Genomic DNA, 18,879 nt, shown 5'->3' on the forward strand with positions numbered 1-18,879 from the left:
ACAATGTTTATCAAATAAAAACAAAAATACTATAACGTCAAAATCCAAAAAAAAAATTTGGATGTAAACAAGGCCTAACCTTTCAAGCTTCAGATGGTACTGACGAGTGACGACTAAGGCCTTGTTTGTTCAGCCCAAAACTCAAAAAATTTTCAAGATTTTTCGTCACATCGAATCTTGCGGCATATGCATAGAATATTAATATAGATAAAAAGAATAACTAATTGCACAATTTATCTGCAATTTGAGAGACGAATCTTTGAGCCTAATTAGTTCATAATTAGACAAGAATTATCAAATAAAAATAAAAGTACTATAATACCCAAAAAATTTTCACATCCTCAACTAAACAAGGCCTATTCTGGGACCCCTAAGAAAACATGCATGCTTGACTATTCTGCCTCTGCTACACGATGTTGTCACACCCATATTTTAAGAACAAAATAGGATGCATAAAAGACTCATATGTGCCCCAGGAATAGTCGCACACATAAGTAGACAAATCTCAAATGTACCATTGCAGTGTTCATTACATAGCGGAACATAATATATCACATAGTCTCATACAAAAATGATAGCATAAAGTAAACAACGCTCTCGACGGAAGCTCCACACAGGGACACTGTTGACTGGTTGACTCCAAACCTAGTACTCATAACGGTAATCCTCATTCCAGTCATCTTCATTAACATATCCTGAGGTGTTGGGAAATTGCAAGAGTGAGCACATATCGTACTCAACAAGTATAACCAGGGGTTCATGAGGCTCAAAAAGTTGACACGGGTTTGACTGCATATAGCTTTTACTAGTAGATAGCATATTCATAATTAAATCGCAATTGTCAAGGTTGTATAAATAATCCATTAATCCCATGATCAAGTGTAAGCATAATTAACTCATAGCATAAACAATAATCAAATGAACATAATAACATAATAAGCTCATCATCTTAATGTAGATGTCCCCAAGGCCGCTTCTGACCGTGAGCTCGGCTAGTATACCAGTTTTACACTCTGCAGAGGTTGTACATCTTTACCCATGAGTCATGATTTACCCTTTCGCCCGAGGTAGCTAATCTCTTAACCCCCTTCCTAGGGAGGTCGGCAGGGATCACTATGAAGCCTTTCAAAAGTTCGTCTAACAAGTTAGGGCCGCAAGGTTTCCTTTGCGAGCAGATATAGATACCCCCTTCCGAATGGCACAATGACGCGCAGCCTATACACATAGGGACAGGGGCTCGCACTATACCCGTGTCGGTTCAGCCCCTCTAGCGCCCTTCCGGGTAACCGCTAACAAGCTAGAAAAGGTCTTCATACTGAGCTAAAGCCAGAGCCATTATAGCCCCCATGGTTGCACTGTTATCCCGGGTGATCACGTACAGACAAGATCTCATACAGTTATTTGTCATTCTTTTATGTTCATTGCATAGCTATTAATCATCTTACAAGATCATGGATTATATCAAGCACTAGCACATCTACAATAAATGCATATCAAGTAGGTAGCAAGGAATACAGGTAACAATCATCTATGATTTTGCTAAGGTCGACAAGGTGATAGCATGCATATGATATATATATACGTATATTTATAAGTGAATAGGTAACAAGGATGATCCCAAGTTATACTTGCCTTGCTCAAAGCTCTCCTGAGCCTGCTGGTCCTCAAAAGCTTGGTCTTGATCACCAACGTACGGCTCACCGTCTAATCCCAATCATCAATCAACAACACGCAATCCAAAGTAGACAATCATACACGAAGCAAACAAGATATAATTAGAACAATACACCAAACAGTGGTAAAGCAATTATAAAAGTTTATCAAAATATTCTACGCAGCGCTACGATCACACACACGTAAGGTTCACGAAAATCGGAATTAAAACGAGAAAGATATGAATTTTCTAAGATTTCCTATAGAAAAACAATTAATTAAATGCTACTGCAGAATTAAAAAGTTTCAAAACAGTAAACTAATATTTCTAACGTGTAGAGATCGTAAATACGAATTCAACGAAATTTGAATGGACAAAAACGGAGTTAAAATGATCATTTTATAAGCATTATAAATTCAGTGGCAAAACTGTAAATATTAGAAACGTAATCTGAGCTGAACCGATCCTGAATACGCTTTCAAACTCAGAAAGCGTAATCCATCAAAGGCGCTAAGGGCTGCGGGTTGAATACTCAGTTCTCCAGGGACTCTTAATGAAAAATCCCCTCGAAGGGGTATCTTTCTTTCTGGGCCGTCGATCTCGATCTGGGCGGTCCTCAGGTCACCAGGGAGGGGCCAGGCGGCGGCCGGCCGGTTCCTGTGCTCCGGCGCGGTGGCGCCATGGCCAGAGGCCTTGAGCTCGCCGGCGTCGTACCGCTTCTCAAATCCGTGCACCAAAACTCGAACCGAGGACACCGGGAGATGGAGAAACGCGTCACGAGCTCACCGAGAAGGGTCGTTTAAGCCGAAGAGGAGCAGGAGAGGCGCGTCGCGGCGGCGGCTTCGCTCCCAACTCGGCGAGTTCCGTCCAGGGGTGCAGCAGGTTCTAGGGCTCGGCTAAAGCGGCGAAAACGGAAGGATAGCGCGCGGGGTTGACCTAGATGCTTTATAGGAGGTCAAAGGGGGCAAATCCCGCACAAACCGGGATTGAGGAGGCTTCGGTTGCCTGCGCAGAGTCCGGTCACGAAACGGGAAGAAGAAGGCGCTGCACAGGGGCCCCACGCGTCAGCCAGCAAGGGAGGGAGAAGGGGCGCACGCGCGGTCCGCCTGGGCGCTTGGGGTGGCCTGCGAGTTGGCTGGGCCGCGTGCGGGGGCAAAGCTGGGCTGCGGGTAAAAGGGAGCAGGCCGGGAGCTGGGCTTCGGCTGGGGGTTTTGATTCCCTTTTTTTTTAAATGTTTCCAATATATCTTTCCAAAGCCCTTTTCAAAGAGAGTTTTGAAAGCAAACAAAATCAAACAAAAGGCAACAACACAAAATTAAATATGCACCAGCATGAAATGCACAACCATGTTTTCTAAACTTATATTAAATTTTAATTTTTGGCCAAAACTATTTTATTCACTAGATCCCATGCTCACCAAAAATGCTTAATTAAATCAAATTAATTCCTATTGATTTGAAAACAAATTTTCGGGTGTTACAGATGTATTTGTGACGCTGGCTCACTGAGGGCCCTGTTTAGTTCCGAAAAAATTTCGAATTTCGGCACTGTAGTATTTTTATTTTTATTTAACAAATATTATTCAATTATAGACTAACTAGGCTTAAAAGATTCATCTCGTGATTTACAGACAAACTGTGTAATTAGTTTTTATTTTTGCCTATATTTAATGTTTTATGCATGTGTTATAAGATTTAATGTGACGGAGAATCTCGAAAAGTTTTTGGTTTTTGGGTGAACTAAACAAGGGCCTAGCCCATGTGATCACTGCAGTCATCAGTTTCCACAAGTATGTATGGATGCATCAGGAATACGGTTATCAGAGAGTGACGACTGATCATTCTGGACCGCTGATAAAACATGCCATGCTTGACCATTCTGCCACGATGCATTTGACGCGCGTTGTATTGGCTCATTGAATCCTAGCCCCTGTGATCACTGCAGTTTTCACACATATAAATATGCATGGATGCATAAGGGATACGGTTTTCAGAGTGAGCGAGAGAGAGAGAATATCGTTGAGGATACTCTCCTCACGACAGCAACAAATAGCAAAAGTCAGACCCTATATGCAGACGATTAAACAAGACTACTCATGTAGAAAATCGAATCCTAAAATTTAAAACCTGGTGTTCACACTTAAAATTTAAGGAAAAAATGATTTCAACTTTTTAGGATGAGTCAATATGATAGCAGACTATTTTCTGCATACTGGTGTGGTTAGATTTAAAAGTAGACCCCACATCAAAGGCTGGTCCATAAAATTTAAAACCATGCATCCACACTTTAAAATTTCCATGAAATTGATTTAAATTAGTTGGAGATACCTTTTTTTGATGTTATAACGAGCAACTATTTCTTGCGTACTCCCTCTATCCCAGTATGAATAACGTTCTAGCACTGCATTAAAGTGTCTGAGTTCAGATATTTGCCCATGCATCTAGATACAACTATCAACCTGGTTCAGGCAATCTTTGCTGCACCTCATCAAAGCCTAAAACAACTTTAAAAATGGGACAGAGGGAGTACCGTCAAGGCAATACTAGACATATACGTGGGACCCCTATAATAAACGATGGACCTAGAATTAAAAATCTCGTGTTCATTACGTTAAAAAAATCATGTTCACACTTTAAAATCTTAGCAGAATTAACTAAAAATTGTCAATTGCTCGGTACGTTGTGTAGATTATTGCAGATGAACATGTGAATTCCATATTAGAGACCCAAAACTCAAACAGGCTTCCTATTATCTAATCCACCTATCTATACCTATAATACATAAAGAGATAAAATTTCAGTCTATTTTTTTGGTTCATCTATTTTTTTGTCCATGTTCTTCTAACTATTTGACAATGAAGGGTTTTTTCTCTTTTCTAAAAAAAATGAAGGGTTTCTTCTGTCCGGATGTATATATAAAACTCGTGCTTATACGAGTTAGAAAGGATCTTATATAACAGGTATAAATTATATACTCATTATGTATTATGTATTAAGCTAAAGACTTGCTCGTGGATAATCCAGTTCACATGCCCATACCCTGCTGCCCATTTCTATTGTTGGTATACCTGTACCCTTACCCACCAACAGGTATACCTCGCATGGGGTAACCAGAGCGTAGCAGACTAGCAGAGCGTAGCAGATAGGCCTTGTTTAGTTCGCAAAATTTTTCAAGATTCTCCGTCACATCGAATTTTACGGCACATGCATGAAGCATTAAATATAGACGAAAACAAAAACTAATTACGCAGTTTACCTGTAAATCGTGAGACGAATCTTTTGATCCTAGTTAGTCTATGATTAGATAATATTTGCCACAAACAAACGAAAATGCTACAGTAGCGAAATCCAAAAAAATTTCCAAACTAAACAAGGCCTAACCTCGCATGGTTACTCTGCTGAGCAAGGCGTGGCTGACTGGCTGCTGCATCGGTTCTGCTCCTGGCTCTTGCTGACACCCGCATCACCTGCATGATTTTTCCTTGCAGATAGCAACGCTGCATCTCGGCCTGCAGTTGCATGTGTTCGGCCGCGGAAGAACGTGGAGCTAAGGTCTTGTTTAGTTGGCAAAAATTTTCAAGATTCTCCGTCACATCGAATCTTTAGTTGCATGCATGAAGCATTAAATATAGATGAAAATAAAAACTAATTGCATAATTTGTCTGTAATTTATGAGATGGATCTTTTGAGCTTAATTACTCCGTGATTGAACAATGTTTGTCAAATAAAAACAAAAGTGCTACAGTAGCCAAAAATCATGCTTTTTGCGAACTGAACAAGGCCTAAGGCTGTCTCCAACAGGAGACCTATTTCGGAACCCAAACCCAAAATAGGTCTCCAACACAATACCTATAGCCTCCAACAGAATACCTATACGGAAGACTCATTTTAGGTATCAGGAGAGACATAACCCAAATTTGAGTATCCTCTCTCCTCGAGACCCATTTGCAGAGAGTGTTGTCTTTTAGGTCTTGTTGTTAGAGAAGACTAAAAATAGATATGAAATCTTTTACCTGTAGCGCTACCCAAATGACAAATAGGTCTTATATTTTGGGTGACGATCGTTGAAGATAGTCTAAGGCCTGGTTTAGTTTCAAAAATTCAAGATTCTTCATCACATATACTGTCCGTGAGAGAGTTGAGTTCAGGATACTACTGTCCTCATGACACAACAATAGGCCAATAGCAAAAGGCAACCACCATTGCAGTGGCAGCCAAACACTGACCAGCACACTGCAGCAAGAAGCATGATGAGAAAGGGGGACCTCCTCGACGATGCCTCGAGAAGAAAAAGACAACATCCACGTATGCTGCCAACATTGACCATGCAAAAGTTTTTTAACCGAATGTGAGGGATACACACAAGCCAACAATCCCTCCAATGACTAATGTGCCACAAAAACGCCGTCAACGTGAAATCGAGCATAGGTTTTGCCCGAAAGTCCCTCAACCCACACGAACAACCATAGCGAGTCTGTCGTTAGCATGAGAATGTTCAACGCCGACAAGGTTGTACTGCCTCTATCTATTTTAAGTGTCACTATGGTATGCATGCTAGTTAAACTTTTTAAAATTTACTAAACATGTATGTGAGCTAAAACTTTATTGGAATCAACTAAAATTTGTCCGCTAGTCAGTACACTTTGTTTAGATTACTGCAGTAAGAACATCTCCAAGAATCTTTCTAAACCTTACTCTTTAAATTATCATTTGGAGAGTCATTTTTATAAAAATTGATTTCTATATTTTTCACTCTCCAAGAGCTTTTCTATATCTCGTGCATCCTTTAGAGAGTCATTCTCATCTACTTTTGGCTAGCGAAAAATCCGAAATAGAAGATGGTTATATTTGCATAACCATTTAGACAAGCTATTAGATGGTAAATTTTTACCAAAATCTCTATTCTTAGCATTTAGGAAAGTTATAGAGAGTCTTTTGGAGCTGCTCTTATCAATACGTGTGGGTCCCATGTTAGAGAACCAAAACTAAAGGTCTGTTTGGTTCCTCTTGCTAAATTTTAGTCGGCTAAATTTTAGCAACTCACATGCTGACATGCCCTGATCCCCATACTCTGCCCATTTCTATTGTGTGTATACCTATACCCTACCCACCGACAGGTATAGTGGGCCTCCTCAAGAAACAAAACGTCACCTGAGCTGAACCCCACACATCACTTGTGCAGCAACTGAAAGCCTCGATTAGTGGAACCACTAAGCTCAAAACTCATGAATGCAGCAGTGATGATATATGGCGCGCCGGCGCCGGAAGAAACTCGATCGTCGGCCAGGAACACCACCCTCCTTCCTTCGTTGGCGTTTCTTTCTCCGGGACGGACGTACCGGTGATCGATCCATGGCAACGGCGGCCGCGGCTTCCCGCATTCTCGCCGCGTCGACGCGGCTCCTCCTCGTCGCCGCCTGCGCGGTCCTCATCGGCGGCGCAGAGGCAGAGACAGAGGCACAGCCGTGGCGCGGCAACGGCGGCGCCGGCGGCACGTGCTTCACGAGGCTCTTCAGCTTCGGCGACTCCATCACCGACAACGGCAACTGGATGCACTACGCTCACTCGCCGGGCGCCGTGGCGAGGCCGCCGTACGGAGAGACGTTCTTCCGCCGCCCCAACGGCCGCTTCTGCGACGGCAGGATCATCATCGACCACATCGGTACAATGCACTCGTCTTCCCTGCAGCCGACGGCGGCCACACGCCGCAGCCGCCGAGTATATATACGCGCGCGCTGACTTGCTCCGCTGCTGGTGTCATGCATGTACCGTACGTCGTCGGCGCAGCTGACGCGCTGGGGATACCGTTCCTGACGCCCTACCTCGCCGGCAACAAGAGCGGTGACTACGCCCACGGCGCCAACTTCGCGGTGGGCGGCGCGACGGCGCTCGGCCGCGGCTACTTCAGGAGGAAGAAGCTTGACGCCCGTTTCACTCCGTACTCTCTGCGTTGGCAGATGCGATGGCTCAAGAAAGTACTCGTCATGGTCTCGTCACAGCAAGGTACACCGATCGCTCTTCCATGGCTTACCGCACCGCAAAGGTGACCTGAATTTGCCCCTGCTGTTCCCTACTCCAGGTACAAAATGGAGTGATCTGATGGCGAGCTCCTTGTTCCTGCTCGGAGAGATCGGCGGGAACGACTACAACCAGGCCTTGTTCCAGGGCAGGTCCGTCGACGAGGTCAAGACCTTCGTCCCCGACGTCGTCGCCGCCATCAGCGCTGCTCTCACCGTCCGTCCTCGATCGTCCTCGCTCGCCGCCTCGCAACAATAAATCTCTCACGGACATCAACTGATCCATGTCTCATGTCGACGCGTGTTTAATTTACACAGGAACTGATCGGGCTAGGCGCCAGGACGGTAGTGGTGCCGGGCAACTTCCCGACGGGGTGCAACCCGGGGTACCTGGCGCAGTTCCAGACCAACGACACGGCGCAATACGACGCCAAGGGCTGCCTCCGGTGGCCCAACGACCTCTCCCAGCTCCACAACCGCGCGCTCATGGCGGAGCTGGCCGAGCTCCGCCGCCGCCACCCGGGCGTCGCCGTCGTCTACGCCGACTACTACGCCGCCGCCATGGACATCACCGCCGACCCCCGTAAGCATGGGTTCGGCGGCGCGCCGCTGGTGTCGTGCTGCGGCGGCGGCGGACCGTACAACACCAACTTCACGGCGCACTGCGGCGCGACCACGTCCACCACGTGCCGCCACCCCTACGAGGCCGTGTCATGGGACGGCTTCCACTTCACGGACCACGCGTACAAGGTCATCGCCGACGGCGTGCTCCGGGGACCCTACGCCGCGCCGCCGGTGCCGCTCGCGAAATGCGGCAGCCGGTCATGACATGCATGCATTCACCATTGCCGGCCGTCAAATCACACATGCATGAACCGATGAACGATTTTATTCAGCCGCATCTATGAATCCAGCGTGAGATGCGCCATGGCATGGCAGCAACAGCGATCACTGTGCAGTTTGCAACACCAATTTAGTGCCGACGGTTTCCACCAGGCGATCGAACAGGTCCCGGGCCATGATCTTGTACATGGCCTCGGTGAAGTGCAGCCCGTCCCAGGACACGTAGACAGACGGGTCGGAGCACTGCACGGCGCCGGGCTCCGAGCAGTGGACGGTGAAGTTGCCGTTGTACGGCCCGCCGCCGGCACAGCACGCGTCGAGGACGGTGCGCTCGCCGAACCCGTACCGCGCCGGGGAGGCGACGGCGTCCATGATCTTGCCGTAGTAGTCGACGTAGACGAGGGAGACGCCCGGGTAGTCGCGGCGGAGCTGGGCGAGCTTCGCGCGGAGGAGGCTGTTGTGGAGGGCGGTGAGGTCGTTGAGCCACCGGAGGCAGCCGGTGGCGGGGTCGTAGTCGCCGGCGGAGCTGACGCCGTGGAAGAGGAAGAGGTGCCGCGGGGAGCAGCCCAGCGGGAAGACGCCTGGCACGTACACCGTCTTGGCGCCGAGCTGGATGAGCGCCTCCAGGGCCGATCCGATGGAGGCGATGACGAGGGGTACCAGGGGCTTCACCCAGTCCAGCGTCCTGTTCTGGAACAAGGGGTGGATGTAGTCGTTGCCGCCGATCTCCACTAGGAACAGCGAGCTCGACATCATCTCCCGCCGATCTGAATGTACGGTGGTAAGATCGTATTTGATGTCATGGTAAAGTAGAATTTGCTCTTAATTAAGGGCATGTTTCTTATGCACATCCAATAGTTACATATACGGAGCACATGGCTTACGATAAGAAAAATCTATGCCGTGGCATGTTGAATTGATACAAGCACATCGCACGTATCATAGTTAATCACGGCAAGCAAGCACATCCGTGCATGCGTGATACAAGCACATCGCACCTATGCAAGTGTGATTATTTGTAATGTTGCTATCATCTTGGATGTGCATATGTCAATTTGTGCACCAGTGCATGACTTTTAATCAATGTTCCACAAAAGGCGTTATTATTAAGGGCAATCTTAACCCAAATCTAGACAGTTTGTAAAATTATTAATTATCTCAGGAAAATGATAATGTGACATTGTAATTAATGGAGACAGGGAGAGGTAGAGGAGGAGGACATGGTACTTTATGCCATTCTCAAGTAATTTTTAGATATGATAGGTACTCTTTCCATCGTGAAATATAAGGTATCCAAGTAATTTTTTAGATAAATAAGGATTTGGCAAAAGACTATATTACCAATTAGGATTGTGGAGAGAGTAGTTCAGTTGTTATTTCATTTTTTTAAATTACTAGTTGGTTGTTTTAGAAGTCACCAAATTTTGAAACGAATAACAATTTTTCTTGCTAAAAAGGAAAGAGGCGAGAGTAGATGATAGAAAAGAGATGGTATGTGAATTGCAATTTTGCTTAATACTCTCCCCCCCCCCCCTAGAAGGAAATACAATTTTTTTCGAGAAGCCAACTAATCTAAATTTTAAGCAAAGTTATATGAATAATTTCTAATATTTATGATATAAAATATTTACTAATTTTTTTATAATGTTAATTTTTTTATTTTTTTATAAACTCGCTCCTAGTAGTAAATAATATATTTTTATAAAAAATATTAAATTTATTTAGAGACATTAATGTTAAATTTAATTAAGTTCGATCTAATTTTAGTAGAACGAATCCCATAATTATTCTTTTTCGGGACAGACGAGTATCTTACCTGCATGGTATCGTAGACGAAAACTACTGTACTTATATTTAATTTACACTTTTTTCTATCTGGTCATTTTCTAACAAAAATAAACTGGAGTAAATTAAGCATGTACTACTGCAGTACTACGAGCACGCAACGACGCAACTATGGCCTTGTTTATTTTTCAAACATTATAAGATTCATTATAATATCGAATCTTGTGACACATACATAAAGTATTAAATATAGATAAAAAAATAAATAATTACATAATTTACCTGTAATTTGCAAGATGAATTTTTTAAACTTAGTTAATTTATAATTAAATAATAATTATAAAATAAAAACGATATATGACAAATTTCTCGCCATCGGTAGGCACGCAACTATCCAGCGACCAGCCGTAATGGGCAGCTCGTCCGTGCATGCGTGATCGTGTTGGATACGCCTGCGTCCGTCGTGTCATCTATCTATTTGTGTCATCCACACATTCTTCCGGACAAGAAAAACCGAGCTAGCTAGCGCGGGATAAATATATAAAATCATTTTTTTGACAACGAAATATATAAAATCATTGATAATCAATTGGCGCGGCCGGCGGTGACATATACTATAGTAATAGTTCCACGAAGGGCCAGACAAAAACTGACGCTGATCGATGGCAATAGCTAGGGTGATCATGATGTGGTACCGAGATCGTCGTCTGTGGAGGCGGCGAGGAGCATGGAGAGCACCTGCTTGAACCAGCGCATCTGGACGGCGAGGGAGTAGGGCGTGATCTGGTCAACGTCGAGGTGCTTCCTCTCGAAGAAGCGCCTGCTCAGCGCCGTGCCGCTGGCCACCGCGAAGTTGGCGCCGTGCTGGAAGTCCTCCTTGCTCTTCCCGTCCAGGTACGGCGACCACCGTGGGTACCCCAGCCGCTCCACTGCGGCATGCACACAGAGCACACAGTCAGTGGGCAGTGGCATGCAACAATAATTGGCGGGCACTCGCAGGTAGCACTTACCGATGAAGTCGACGATGAGGCGGCCGTCGGACCAGCGGCCGGTGGGGCGGTGGAAGAAGGTCTCGCCGTAGGGGGAGTGCGCCACGGGGCCCGGCGCCGTGGAGTAGTGGATGAAGTTGCCAGTGTCGGTCAGCGAGTCGCCGAACGCGAAGAAATGGCTGTAGCTGGAGGTGCGGAGTGCCGCCGCTGCTGCCGGCGTGGCGGGCGCGCAGTACGCGGCGACGGCGGTGGTGGCCACGGCGATGAGCAACAGTGGCAACGGCAGAGCCTCCGCCATGCCTGCCCCGAGTCTGGAACTTGGCCACAAATTAAACGCAACACAAACAGTGTGGTTTGGATTGCCGTGTGCCTGCCTGCTAGTGGTCTCTATACTCGTATACAACCTCTTGCTCATGCCATGTCCCGTCAAGTCTCGACGCTGAACTACTGTGCTTGGTCAGCTCTCGGCAGCAGCTCACGTGATGGGCCGAGGCCCACAGATAACGAGGAGAATGGGCAGCTTGGACTCCAGTTGGGCTGAAGTCTGTTTTTCCACAATGGGCTGATTTTAAACTTCGGTGTGGTTGGGCCCCAAGACAAAACAACTAGCTCTGGGCTCAACGGGCCTCAAGAGGTCAAAAATACACCTGGGCTGAACTTGGTTTGTTACCAACATTTGCCTTTTTTCCCCGAGTTTTTGGCATGTAAAAGTTGCCAAAAGTTAAGCAAAGATGTTTTCAAAGATTTAGCTAACCCAAATATGAGATGCTAGCAAACTTTGGTACTAAACCAAATGGTTGCTAAAGCTTACTCATATTTTTTAATCACACTCCTCGGCTCTATAGTCTTATATTAATCAATGATAGCTCAACTGAATCGTGAGTTATAACAATATTTACACGACTAGACTCCATACTCTTGGTACAAGGAGAGACAAAATTAGAAAAAAAAAAATATTTATAGTCGGGAGCACGTGATACATCATCGGGTCACTGAAGCTGGGTATTATGTGTGGAAGCTATTTCCCCACTGTGCATTACAACCGATGGTGCATGGCAAAAACATGGTCTTACGTGATGCAAGCTATTTCCTGTGTGGATCGCATAGAACTAAAGTGTAGGTATATGCTAAAAGTTGAACTAACATTTAGGTGGCTAAAATTTAGTCTAGTGTTGTTTGAATATACAGACTAAAAAAGTAAAACTAGAAGTAATAAACATAAACTCGTATACACTCTTTAGTCATGAACTGAGTGTAGCTTAGTTGGTTAGTTTTTTCGTGGTGCAACACACTCATCCTAGTTCAACTCGAGTTCAAGTTTCCGAATTTAACGACACTGTGTTTTTCAGTGGTAAAACGGTGTTGTTCTGTTCGCTGGTCTGAAAAGTCATGACTTGGCTGGGAGAAAAACACTACTAATTGACAGAAAAAATACAGCTGATAAGACAAGCAAACGGGTAGGGGTAGTATTTGCATACATGTATTTATATAGGTGAATGCGTCAGCGTGTTGAATGTTTGCGTATTCTAGTGTAATTTGCAAAAAAAAGAACTCTTTAGTCCATACTAGTTCACATTTACCAACTAATAAACTAATGCTATTTGGGGTGGAAACTAAAAAAATAGTTCTTTTTTTTAGAGTAAAAATAGTTATCTTTTAATCGACCTGTTGGGATTCTCAGACCTAAATGGTTTATTCATAGTATAAAATAGGCCAAGTCTTGTTTTATTTTAGCACTGCTGTCGTTAGACCATTTCACCATACTTCAGTTAGAAAATAGTTTGCGAGTATGTAAGTACATAATACAAACCTATATATAATTTTTGTGTAAAAAAGTTAAAATATCTTGTAATTTAGAAAGCAAATACTACTAGATATCAACCATCAACATATATAATACTTTCTTCGTCCCAATATAACTTTTACTGTGGACAGTATTTGCGAACAATTTTTACTGTGGATTGCGATACAGCAATAATAGCCGACAGTGACAAGTTAGAAGATCTCCAAATTACGAAACTTTTGGAATCCATGCTCGCCAACGGTTAGGAGATGGAATCCAATCGAATCGAAGCAGTAAAAATTCTCCAATCTTGAGAGCGAACCCCCATCCGGCTTTCGTTTCCGCCGCGGCGCCGCCCAATCCCAAACCCTCCTCCCCAACTCCCCTGTTCCGTTCCACTGTGCCCCACACTGTCACCGGCCATGGCGGCCTCCTCCTCCCGCGGCGCCCCCGCCGCCGCCGCCGCCGACGACAACGAGACCTACCTCCTGGGCTTCCTCATCTCCAAGATCGTCGGAATGCGCTACTACCACGGCAAGATCTCCGGCCGCGAGGCCGTCGGCCTGGTCCGCCAGCCGCTCAACACGTACGACAGCAACGCCATCGCCGTCTTCAACGCCCGCAACGAGCAGGTCGGACACCTCCCGGGCGCACTCGCGAAGGTGCTCGCCCCGCTCCTCGACTCCCACCTCATCGCCGTGGCGCAGGGCATCGTGCCCCGCTCGGGCTCCAAGATCAACCCCAACGCGTACAACCTCCCCTGCCAGGTCCACCTCTTCGCGCGCCCCGCCGCCGCCGCCGTCGTCGAGGCCGCGCTCCACGAGGCCGGCCTCGACCTCATCCACGCCGACCACCCCGAGTTCGCCCTCTCCCAGGCCGCCGCGGTCATGGAGCGGACCAAGAAAGGCGACCGGGACGTCGATAAGCTCTTCTCGCTTGTGGGGAAGAAGGAAGGGGAGAACCAGATTCAGCCCATGGACCCGCCCGGGGATGTCGTGCTATCCGAGCTCTTCGGACACCAGAAGGAGGCGCTGGGGTGGATGGTGCACCGGGAGGAGTCCGCCGACCTGCCGCCCTTCTGGCAAGAATGTGAAGATGGGGGATTCGAGAACGTGCTTACCAATCAGAAGACGGAGAATCGGCCGCCGCCGCTGAAGGGCGGGATTTTCGCTGATGATATGGGGCTAGGGAAGACGCTTACGCTACTGTCATTGATTGGAAGGACTAAAGCTCGCAATGTGGGTGTGAAGAAGGCTAGAGGGGGCAAGCGGAGGAAGGTCGAGGATGCAGAGGAGGGATCGCGGACCACGCTTGTCGTGTGCCCACCCTCAGTGTTCTCATCTTGGGTGACACAACTGGAGGAACACTTAAAAGCAGGCAGCCTGAAAGTTTACATATACCATGGTGAGCGGACGAGAGATAAGAAGGAGCTGTTGAAGTATGATCTCATTCTTACAACCTACAGCATCTTGGGGACAGAATTTGAGCAGGAGGACTCACCGGTGAAGGATATCGAGTGGTTTCGTGTGATTCTGGATGAAGCACATGTGATCAAGAACTCTGCAGCACGCCAGACGAAGGCGGTCATTGCTTTGAATGCAGAGAGGCGGTGGGTCGTCACTGGGACACCCATTCAGAACAACTCATTTGATTTATACCCCCTAATGGCATTTTTGAGATTCCAGCCTTTCTCAATCAAGAGCTACTGGCAGAACTTGATCCAGCGACCCTTAGAGAAAGGGAATAAGACTGGTTTGTCACGGCTGCAAGTAAGTTATTGAATTTTCCCTTCTTAATTCTCACTGTATTGCCCATCTTTATCGTTGCACAACTGTAAAGATCTAGGGACTAGAAATTATGGGTAGCTGTCAAATGCGCTTGATTCTTGAATGGTAAAAGCCTAAAAGGCGCTAACTGCAAACCTGATAGTACAGTTATCTACTTATATGTGTAACTCATTGTGTTTTAGTGGTAGGAAGTCATACAGTCTGTGTTGCTTTGAACTCAAATATTACTTGGCAGCTGCCATCACAATTTGCTTCCGCATATATAATTAGCATTAAATTATTTATATCTAATTCCAACATGGTACAACATGCAGTAAAAAAGACATGACACACTGGTCTGCTTTAATTTGTAAATCTGGTGTTTGAAACAATGCACGTTCAAAGTGTTCTAAAAAAATGATTATCTTTCACTCACAAATCTTGAATTTCTTTGTGTGCTTATTCCAGAACCTCCTAGGCGCTATTTCACTGCGCAGAATCAAAGATATAGACATTGGAACCAAAAGCACGGTTGACCTTCCCTCCAAAACTGTTTTGGCATGTTATATTGATCTTTCTGCAGAGGAGCGTGAATACTATGATCAGATGCAACAGGAAGGGAGAAACAAAATGCAGGAATTTGGTGACAGGGATTTGATTTTGAGAAATTACTCAACTGTGCTTTATTTCATTCTGAGGCTCCGCCAGCTCTGTGATGATGTTGCATTGTGTCCTTTAGACATGAAAGCATGGTTTCCTGCAAACTCTATCGAAGGTATGCCCTTTTTAATTTTTATTTTAGTAACCAAAGATATTGTATGGCCATAGAAAGCTTTTCGTCTGCCCAACTTGATAGTTGAGATGTGCTAACCCAAAATGGATGTGCTTCTTAGTTTCATCTGCCTGATTTCATGAATTATTATGTTATTTTTTTCAGAAAGGACTTGTATCTTATTTTATTTACAAAGAAATGGCAAGTAGTAATTGTTTTTAGTTTACCCATTCAAGCTTAACAAATGATACTAGTTGGTTTTATGCTTAATTTGATTAAACTTATATCTCTCTTTGGAGTGGATGTTTAGCATGTATGAAGTGTCAGGGAATTGTATTAGAGAAAGAAATAAACTCATTTTATTCACCAACAATGGTCATATGTTATTGCACTGTGCAAAATACTGTCGTTCTTCAAAGAGGCCTTAGATCTTTGCATGTGCCTTCAAATTGTTTTCTACAAGAGTTCAATACTGTTGGATTACTCTTGTTCTAAGACACCACATTGCCAAGAAATGTCATTATGCTATCAGCTCAGCCAAGTTAGATAGCAGCTCTGCTTTCTGGGAAAGAAAAAGGACCTTTCATGTTGTAAGGACATCATCCGTAATAAGTTTCATTCCTTTATTCCATACAAAAAAATTCTTTATGTATTATCAGGCCTAGTAATTGTTAAATAAAATGTTAATGTACATTTAATTGTAATAGAATACTCCCTCCTACCACAAATATAAATCATTTCGGACATTGGAATGGTCTACAACTTAGATCGTTAACTAGCAGTTTCTATATAAACATGGTCTACAATGTGTATTTTCATGATTAATCTGGTAACATCAATCTTATGTTGTCAACCAATCTGACTCTTTATGTATTGATAGTCAAAGTTCTAAAATCTGACCATTAAGAATCCTAAAACTCCTTATATATACAGTAGGCCCGAATATGAAATATTTCCTTTATTATATGGTTCATACCAGTTACCCAGTCAGATCTAGTGATTAGTTTAGGTTATCAATGCTTAATGAAATCCTAGGTTGATCAGCGAGAAGTGCTTGAATGTATAATGAGTTAATGACTAATCTTTGTGTTCTTGAGATATGAACTAAAATTCTGGAAAAAAATGTGGAGAGAATAAATTTATAATTTTTAACAGGTTAGATTAGATTTTCTTATGCTTTTGCATGATCATTACAACCTGATGTGGTGTTCATCTTTCACTTCGATATGCCTTCATGCAGATGTGTCAAAAAATCCAGAGCTGTTGAAGAAACTGGCCTCATTGGTTGACGATGGAGATGACTTTGACTGTCCGATTTGCCTCTGTCCACCAACTAAAACGATCATAACCAGCTGCACTCACATATACTGCCAGACCTGCATCATGAAAATCCTCAAGAGCTCCAGTTCCCGATGTCCAATATGCAGGCGGACCTTATCCAAAGAGGACCTCTTCCTTGCTCCAGAGGTAAAGCATCCTGATGAAGATGGATCAAGCAACCTTGAGTCTGACAGGCCCCTCTCCTCCAAGGTTCAAGCATTGCTGAAGCTGCTGAAGGCTTCACAGAATGAAGACCCCTTGTCGAAGTCTGTTGTTTTTAGTCAGTTCAAGCAGATGCTGATCTTGCTGGAATCTCCCCTCAGAAAGGCAGGCTTTAAGACACTACGTCTCGATGGCTCAATGAGTGCGAAGAAGAGGCTGCAAGTCATCCAAGAATTCACTCACGGTGGCCCTGACTCCCCAACTGTGCTACTGGCCAGCTTGAAAGCTGCGGGAGCCGGCGTGAACCTCACAGCTGCCTCGACGGTGTACCTGTTTGACCCATGGTGGAACCCTGGGGTAGAGGAGCAAGCCATGGACAGGGTGCACCGGATCGGACAGAAGAAAGAAGTGAAGGTGATAAGGCTCATCGTGAAGGACAGCATCGAGGAGAGGATACTGACCCTGCAGGAGAGGAAGAAGCGGCTGATCAGCAGCGCATTCGGGAAGAAGGGAGGCAAGGATGAGAAGGAGATGCGCGTCGAAGAGCTCCGGATGATGTTGGGCCTAGATTAGTAAGGAAAGGTTGGCTGCTGGTGGTAGTAGACTAGTAGTAGTAGTAACTAGCGTTCCTTCTGTTGCAAGTGATACGAGTGCTAGCTCTGGGGGTGCAAGTTGTAGCTAGGGCGATGGAGCTGAGAAGGCTTGTTGAAGCGCTCTGCCTAGCCGGGGGAGCATCTGATGTTAGAAGAGCTCCCTTGAATTTCAGTTTGTTCAGTGTAGGCGTAGGTAGGGCTGGAAGGAAACGAAATCCAGGCATGCGTGCATGTATCCTCTGATGCTAAACATTAGCACTAGATCAGTGCTAAATGCATGATGGAGAGTATGGTTTTGGAGTCCAGAGCTGTAATGATGAATGCCTGTTATTACTGAACACGGTCAATCTAGAGTACATTGTTTGTTCTAAATGAATTGCGTTTCTAGCTTTGCTATTACTTATACTACATCCAATTGGACAGTTCGTAGTGCACTGCTGGCCTGCTAATCGGATCACATGTCGAAAATGCTCTGATTGGAACCATAGCGAGTAATTAAACAAACCAAGCACCCATGTTGTGTATTCATGTTCCCAAAGAAAATATTTGTATTAGCTGAAACATGAAACGCAAAGGTTATTTAGCTCAGACCAGGCAACGGATGAATAGTAGTTAGTGAAAATCAAGCGCCCAAGTTAGCTCGATTGCGCCAGTGGGCCAAAGCCAATTATCCATCCATCGGCCTAGCCCACTGCCACAGGTCACGAAATTTCCCATTTCTTCCTCCCCTAGCAGTCAGTTGAGTTGCAAGCGCGGGTCGCCTAATCGCATTCGCCCATTTCTTCCTCGTCTGGTGCTCCCGGGAAGAAGTTACTCGTAACAAGGATGACCAGCACAAATCCAGCACTGAGGCGGAGGATTTCACTCTGCTAGAAACGAGGAAGCACATTCGCCGGCTGGGCCAATGCTGTACGCGTGCGTGCGTGGTTGAGATTGGAACCACACCGTTGAGCGTGATGAATCTTCAATCATGAATACTAGTAGCCTTCACATGGTTTACATTGAGCATCAGGATGAGCAAAACTCAACTCATTTAAGAGAAACACTTGCCATATATACTAATTCGAGGTCTCCTGGGAAACAGCAAGAAGGTTTGGACTCAGATAGAGCAGAGAGGAGTCGCAAAACAAAAATCGCCACAAATTCAAGGTCTTTTCTAGTTCAGAGATAGTAAGAAGGTTCTATACACCATATTT

The 18,879-nt window shown here is 45.2% G+C and overlaps 3 protein-coding genes across 3 annotated transcripts; 2 read left to right on the forward strand and 1 right to left on the reverse strand.

The window, feature by feature from the left end:
- On the forward strand, nucleotides 7,413-8,514 carry LOC8064449 (GDSL esterase/lipase At1g28600). Its single transcript, XM_021453625.1, has 3 exons — nucleotides 7,413-7,591; nucleotides 7,653-7,887; nucleotides 7,989-8,514. Exons 1-3 carry the CDS (start codon nucleotides 7,413-7,415, stop codon nucleotides 8,496-8,498), a joined length of 924 nt encoding a protein of 307 aa, XP_021309300.1. The 3' UTR covers nucleotides 8,499-8,514.
- On the reverse strand, nucleotides 8,538-11,708 carry LOC8073094 (GDSL esterase/lipase At1g28650). Its single transcript, XM_002463227.2, has 3 exons — nucleotides 11,309-11,708; nucleotides 10,994-11,227; nucleotides 8,538-9,280 (listed from the first exon to the last, which is right to left on the reverse strand). The coding sequence occupies exons 1-3, from the start codon at nucleotides 11,700-11,702 to the stop codon at nucleotides 8,619-8,621; spliced, it is 1,290 nt and encodes a 429-aa protein (XP_002463272.2). The 5' UTR covers nucleotides 11,703-11,708; the 3' UTR covers nucleotides 8,538-8,618.
- LOC8066526 (putative SWI/SNF-related matrix-associated actin-dependent regulator of chromatin subfamily A member 3-like 1) lies at nucleotides 13,333-18,070 on the forward strand. The gene is made up of 3 exons (XM_002461066.2): nucleotides 13,333-14,839; nucleotides 15,305-15,611; nucleotides 16,849-18,070. Exons 1-3 carry the CDS (start codon nucleotides 13,493-13,495, stop codon nucleotides 17,661-17,663), a joined length of 2,469 nt encoding a protein of 822 aa, XP_002461111.1. The 5' UTR covers nucleotides 13,333-13,492; the 3' UTR covers nucleotides 17,664-18,070.

This window comes from Sorghum bicolor, chromosome 2 (genome assembly GCF_000003195.3).
Source record: "Sorghum bicolor cultivar BTx623 chromosome 2, Sorghum_bicolor_NCBIv3, whole genome shotgun sequence".
In the NCBI taxonomy this organism is placed as follows: domain Eukaryota; kingdom Viridiplantae; phylum Streptophyta; class Magnoliopsida; order Poales; family Poaceae; genus Sorghum; species Sorghum bicolor.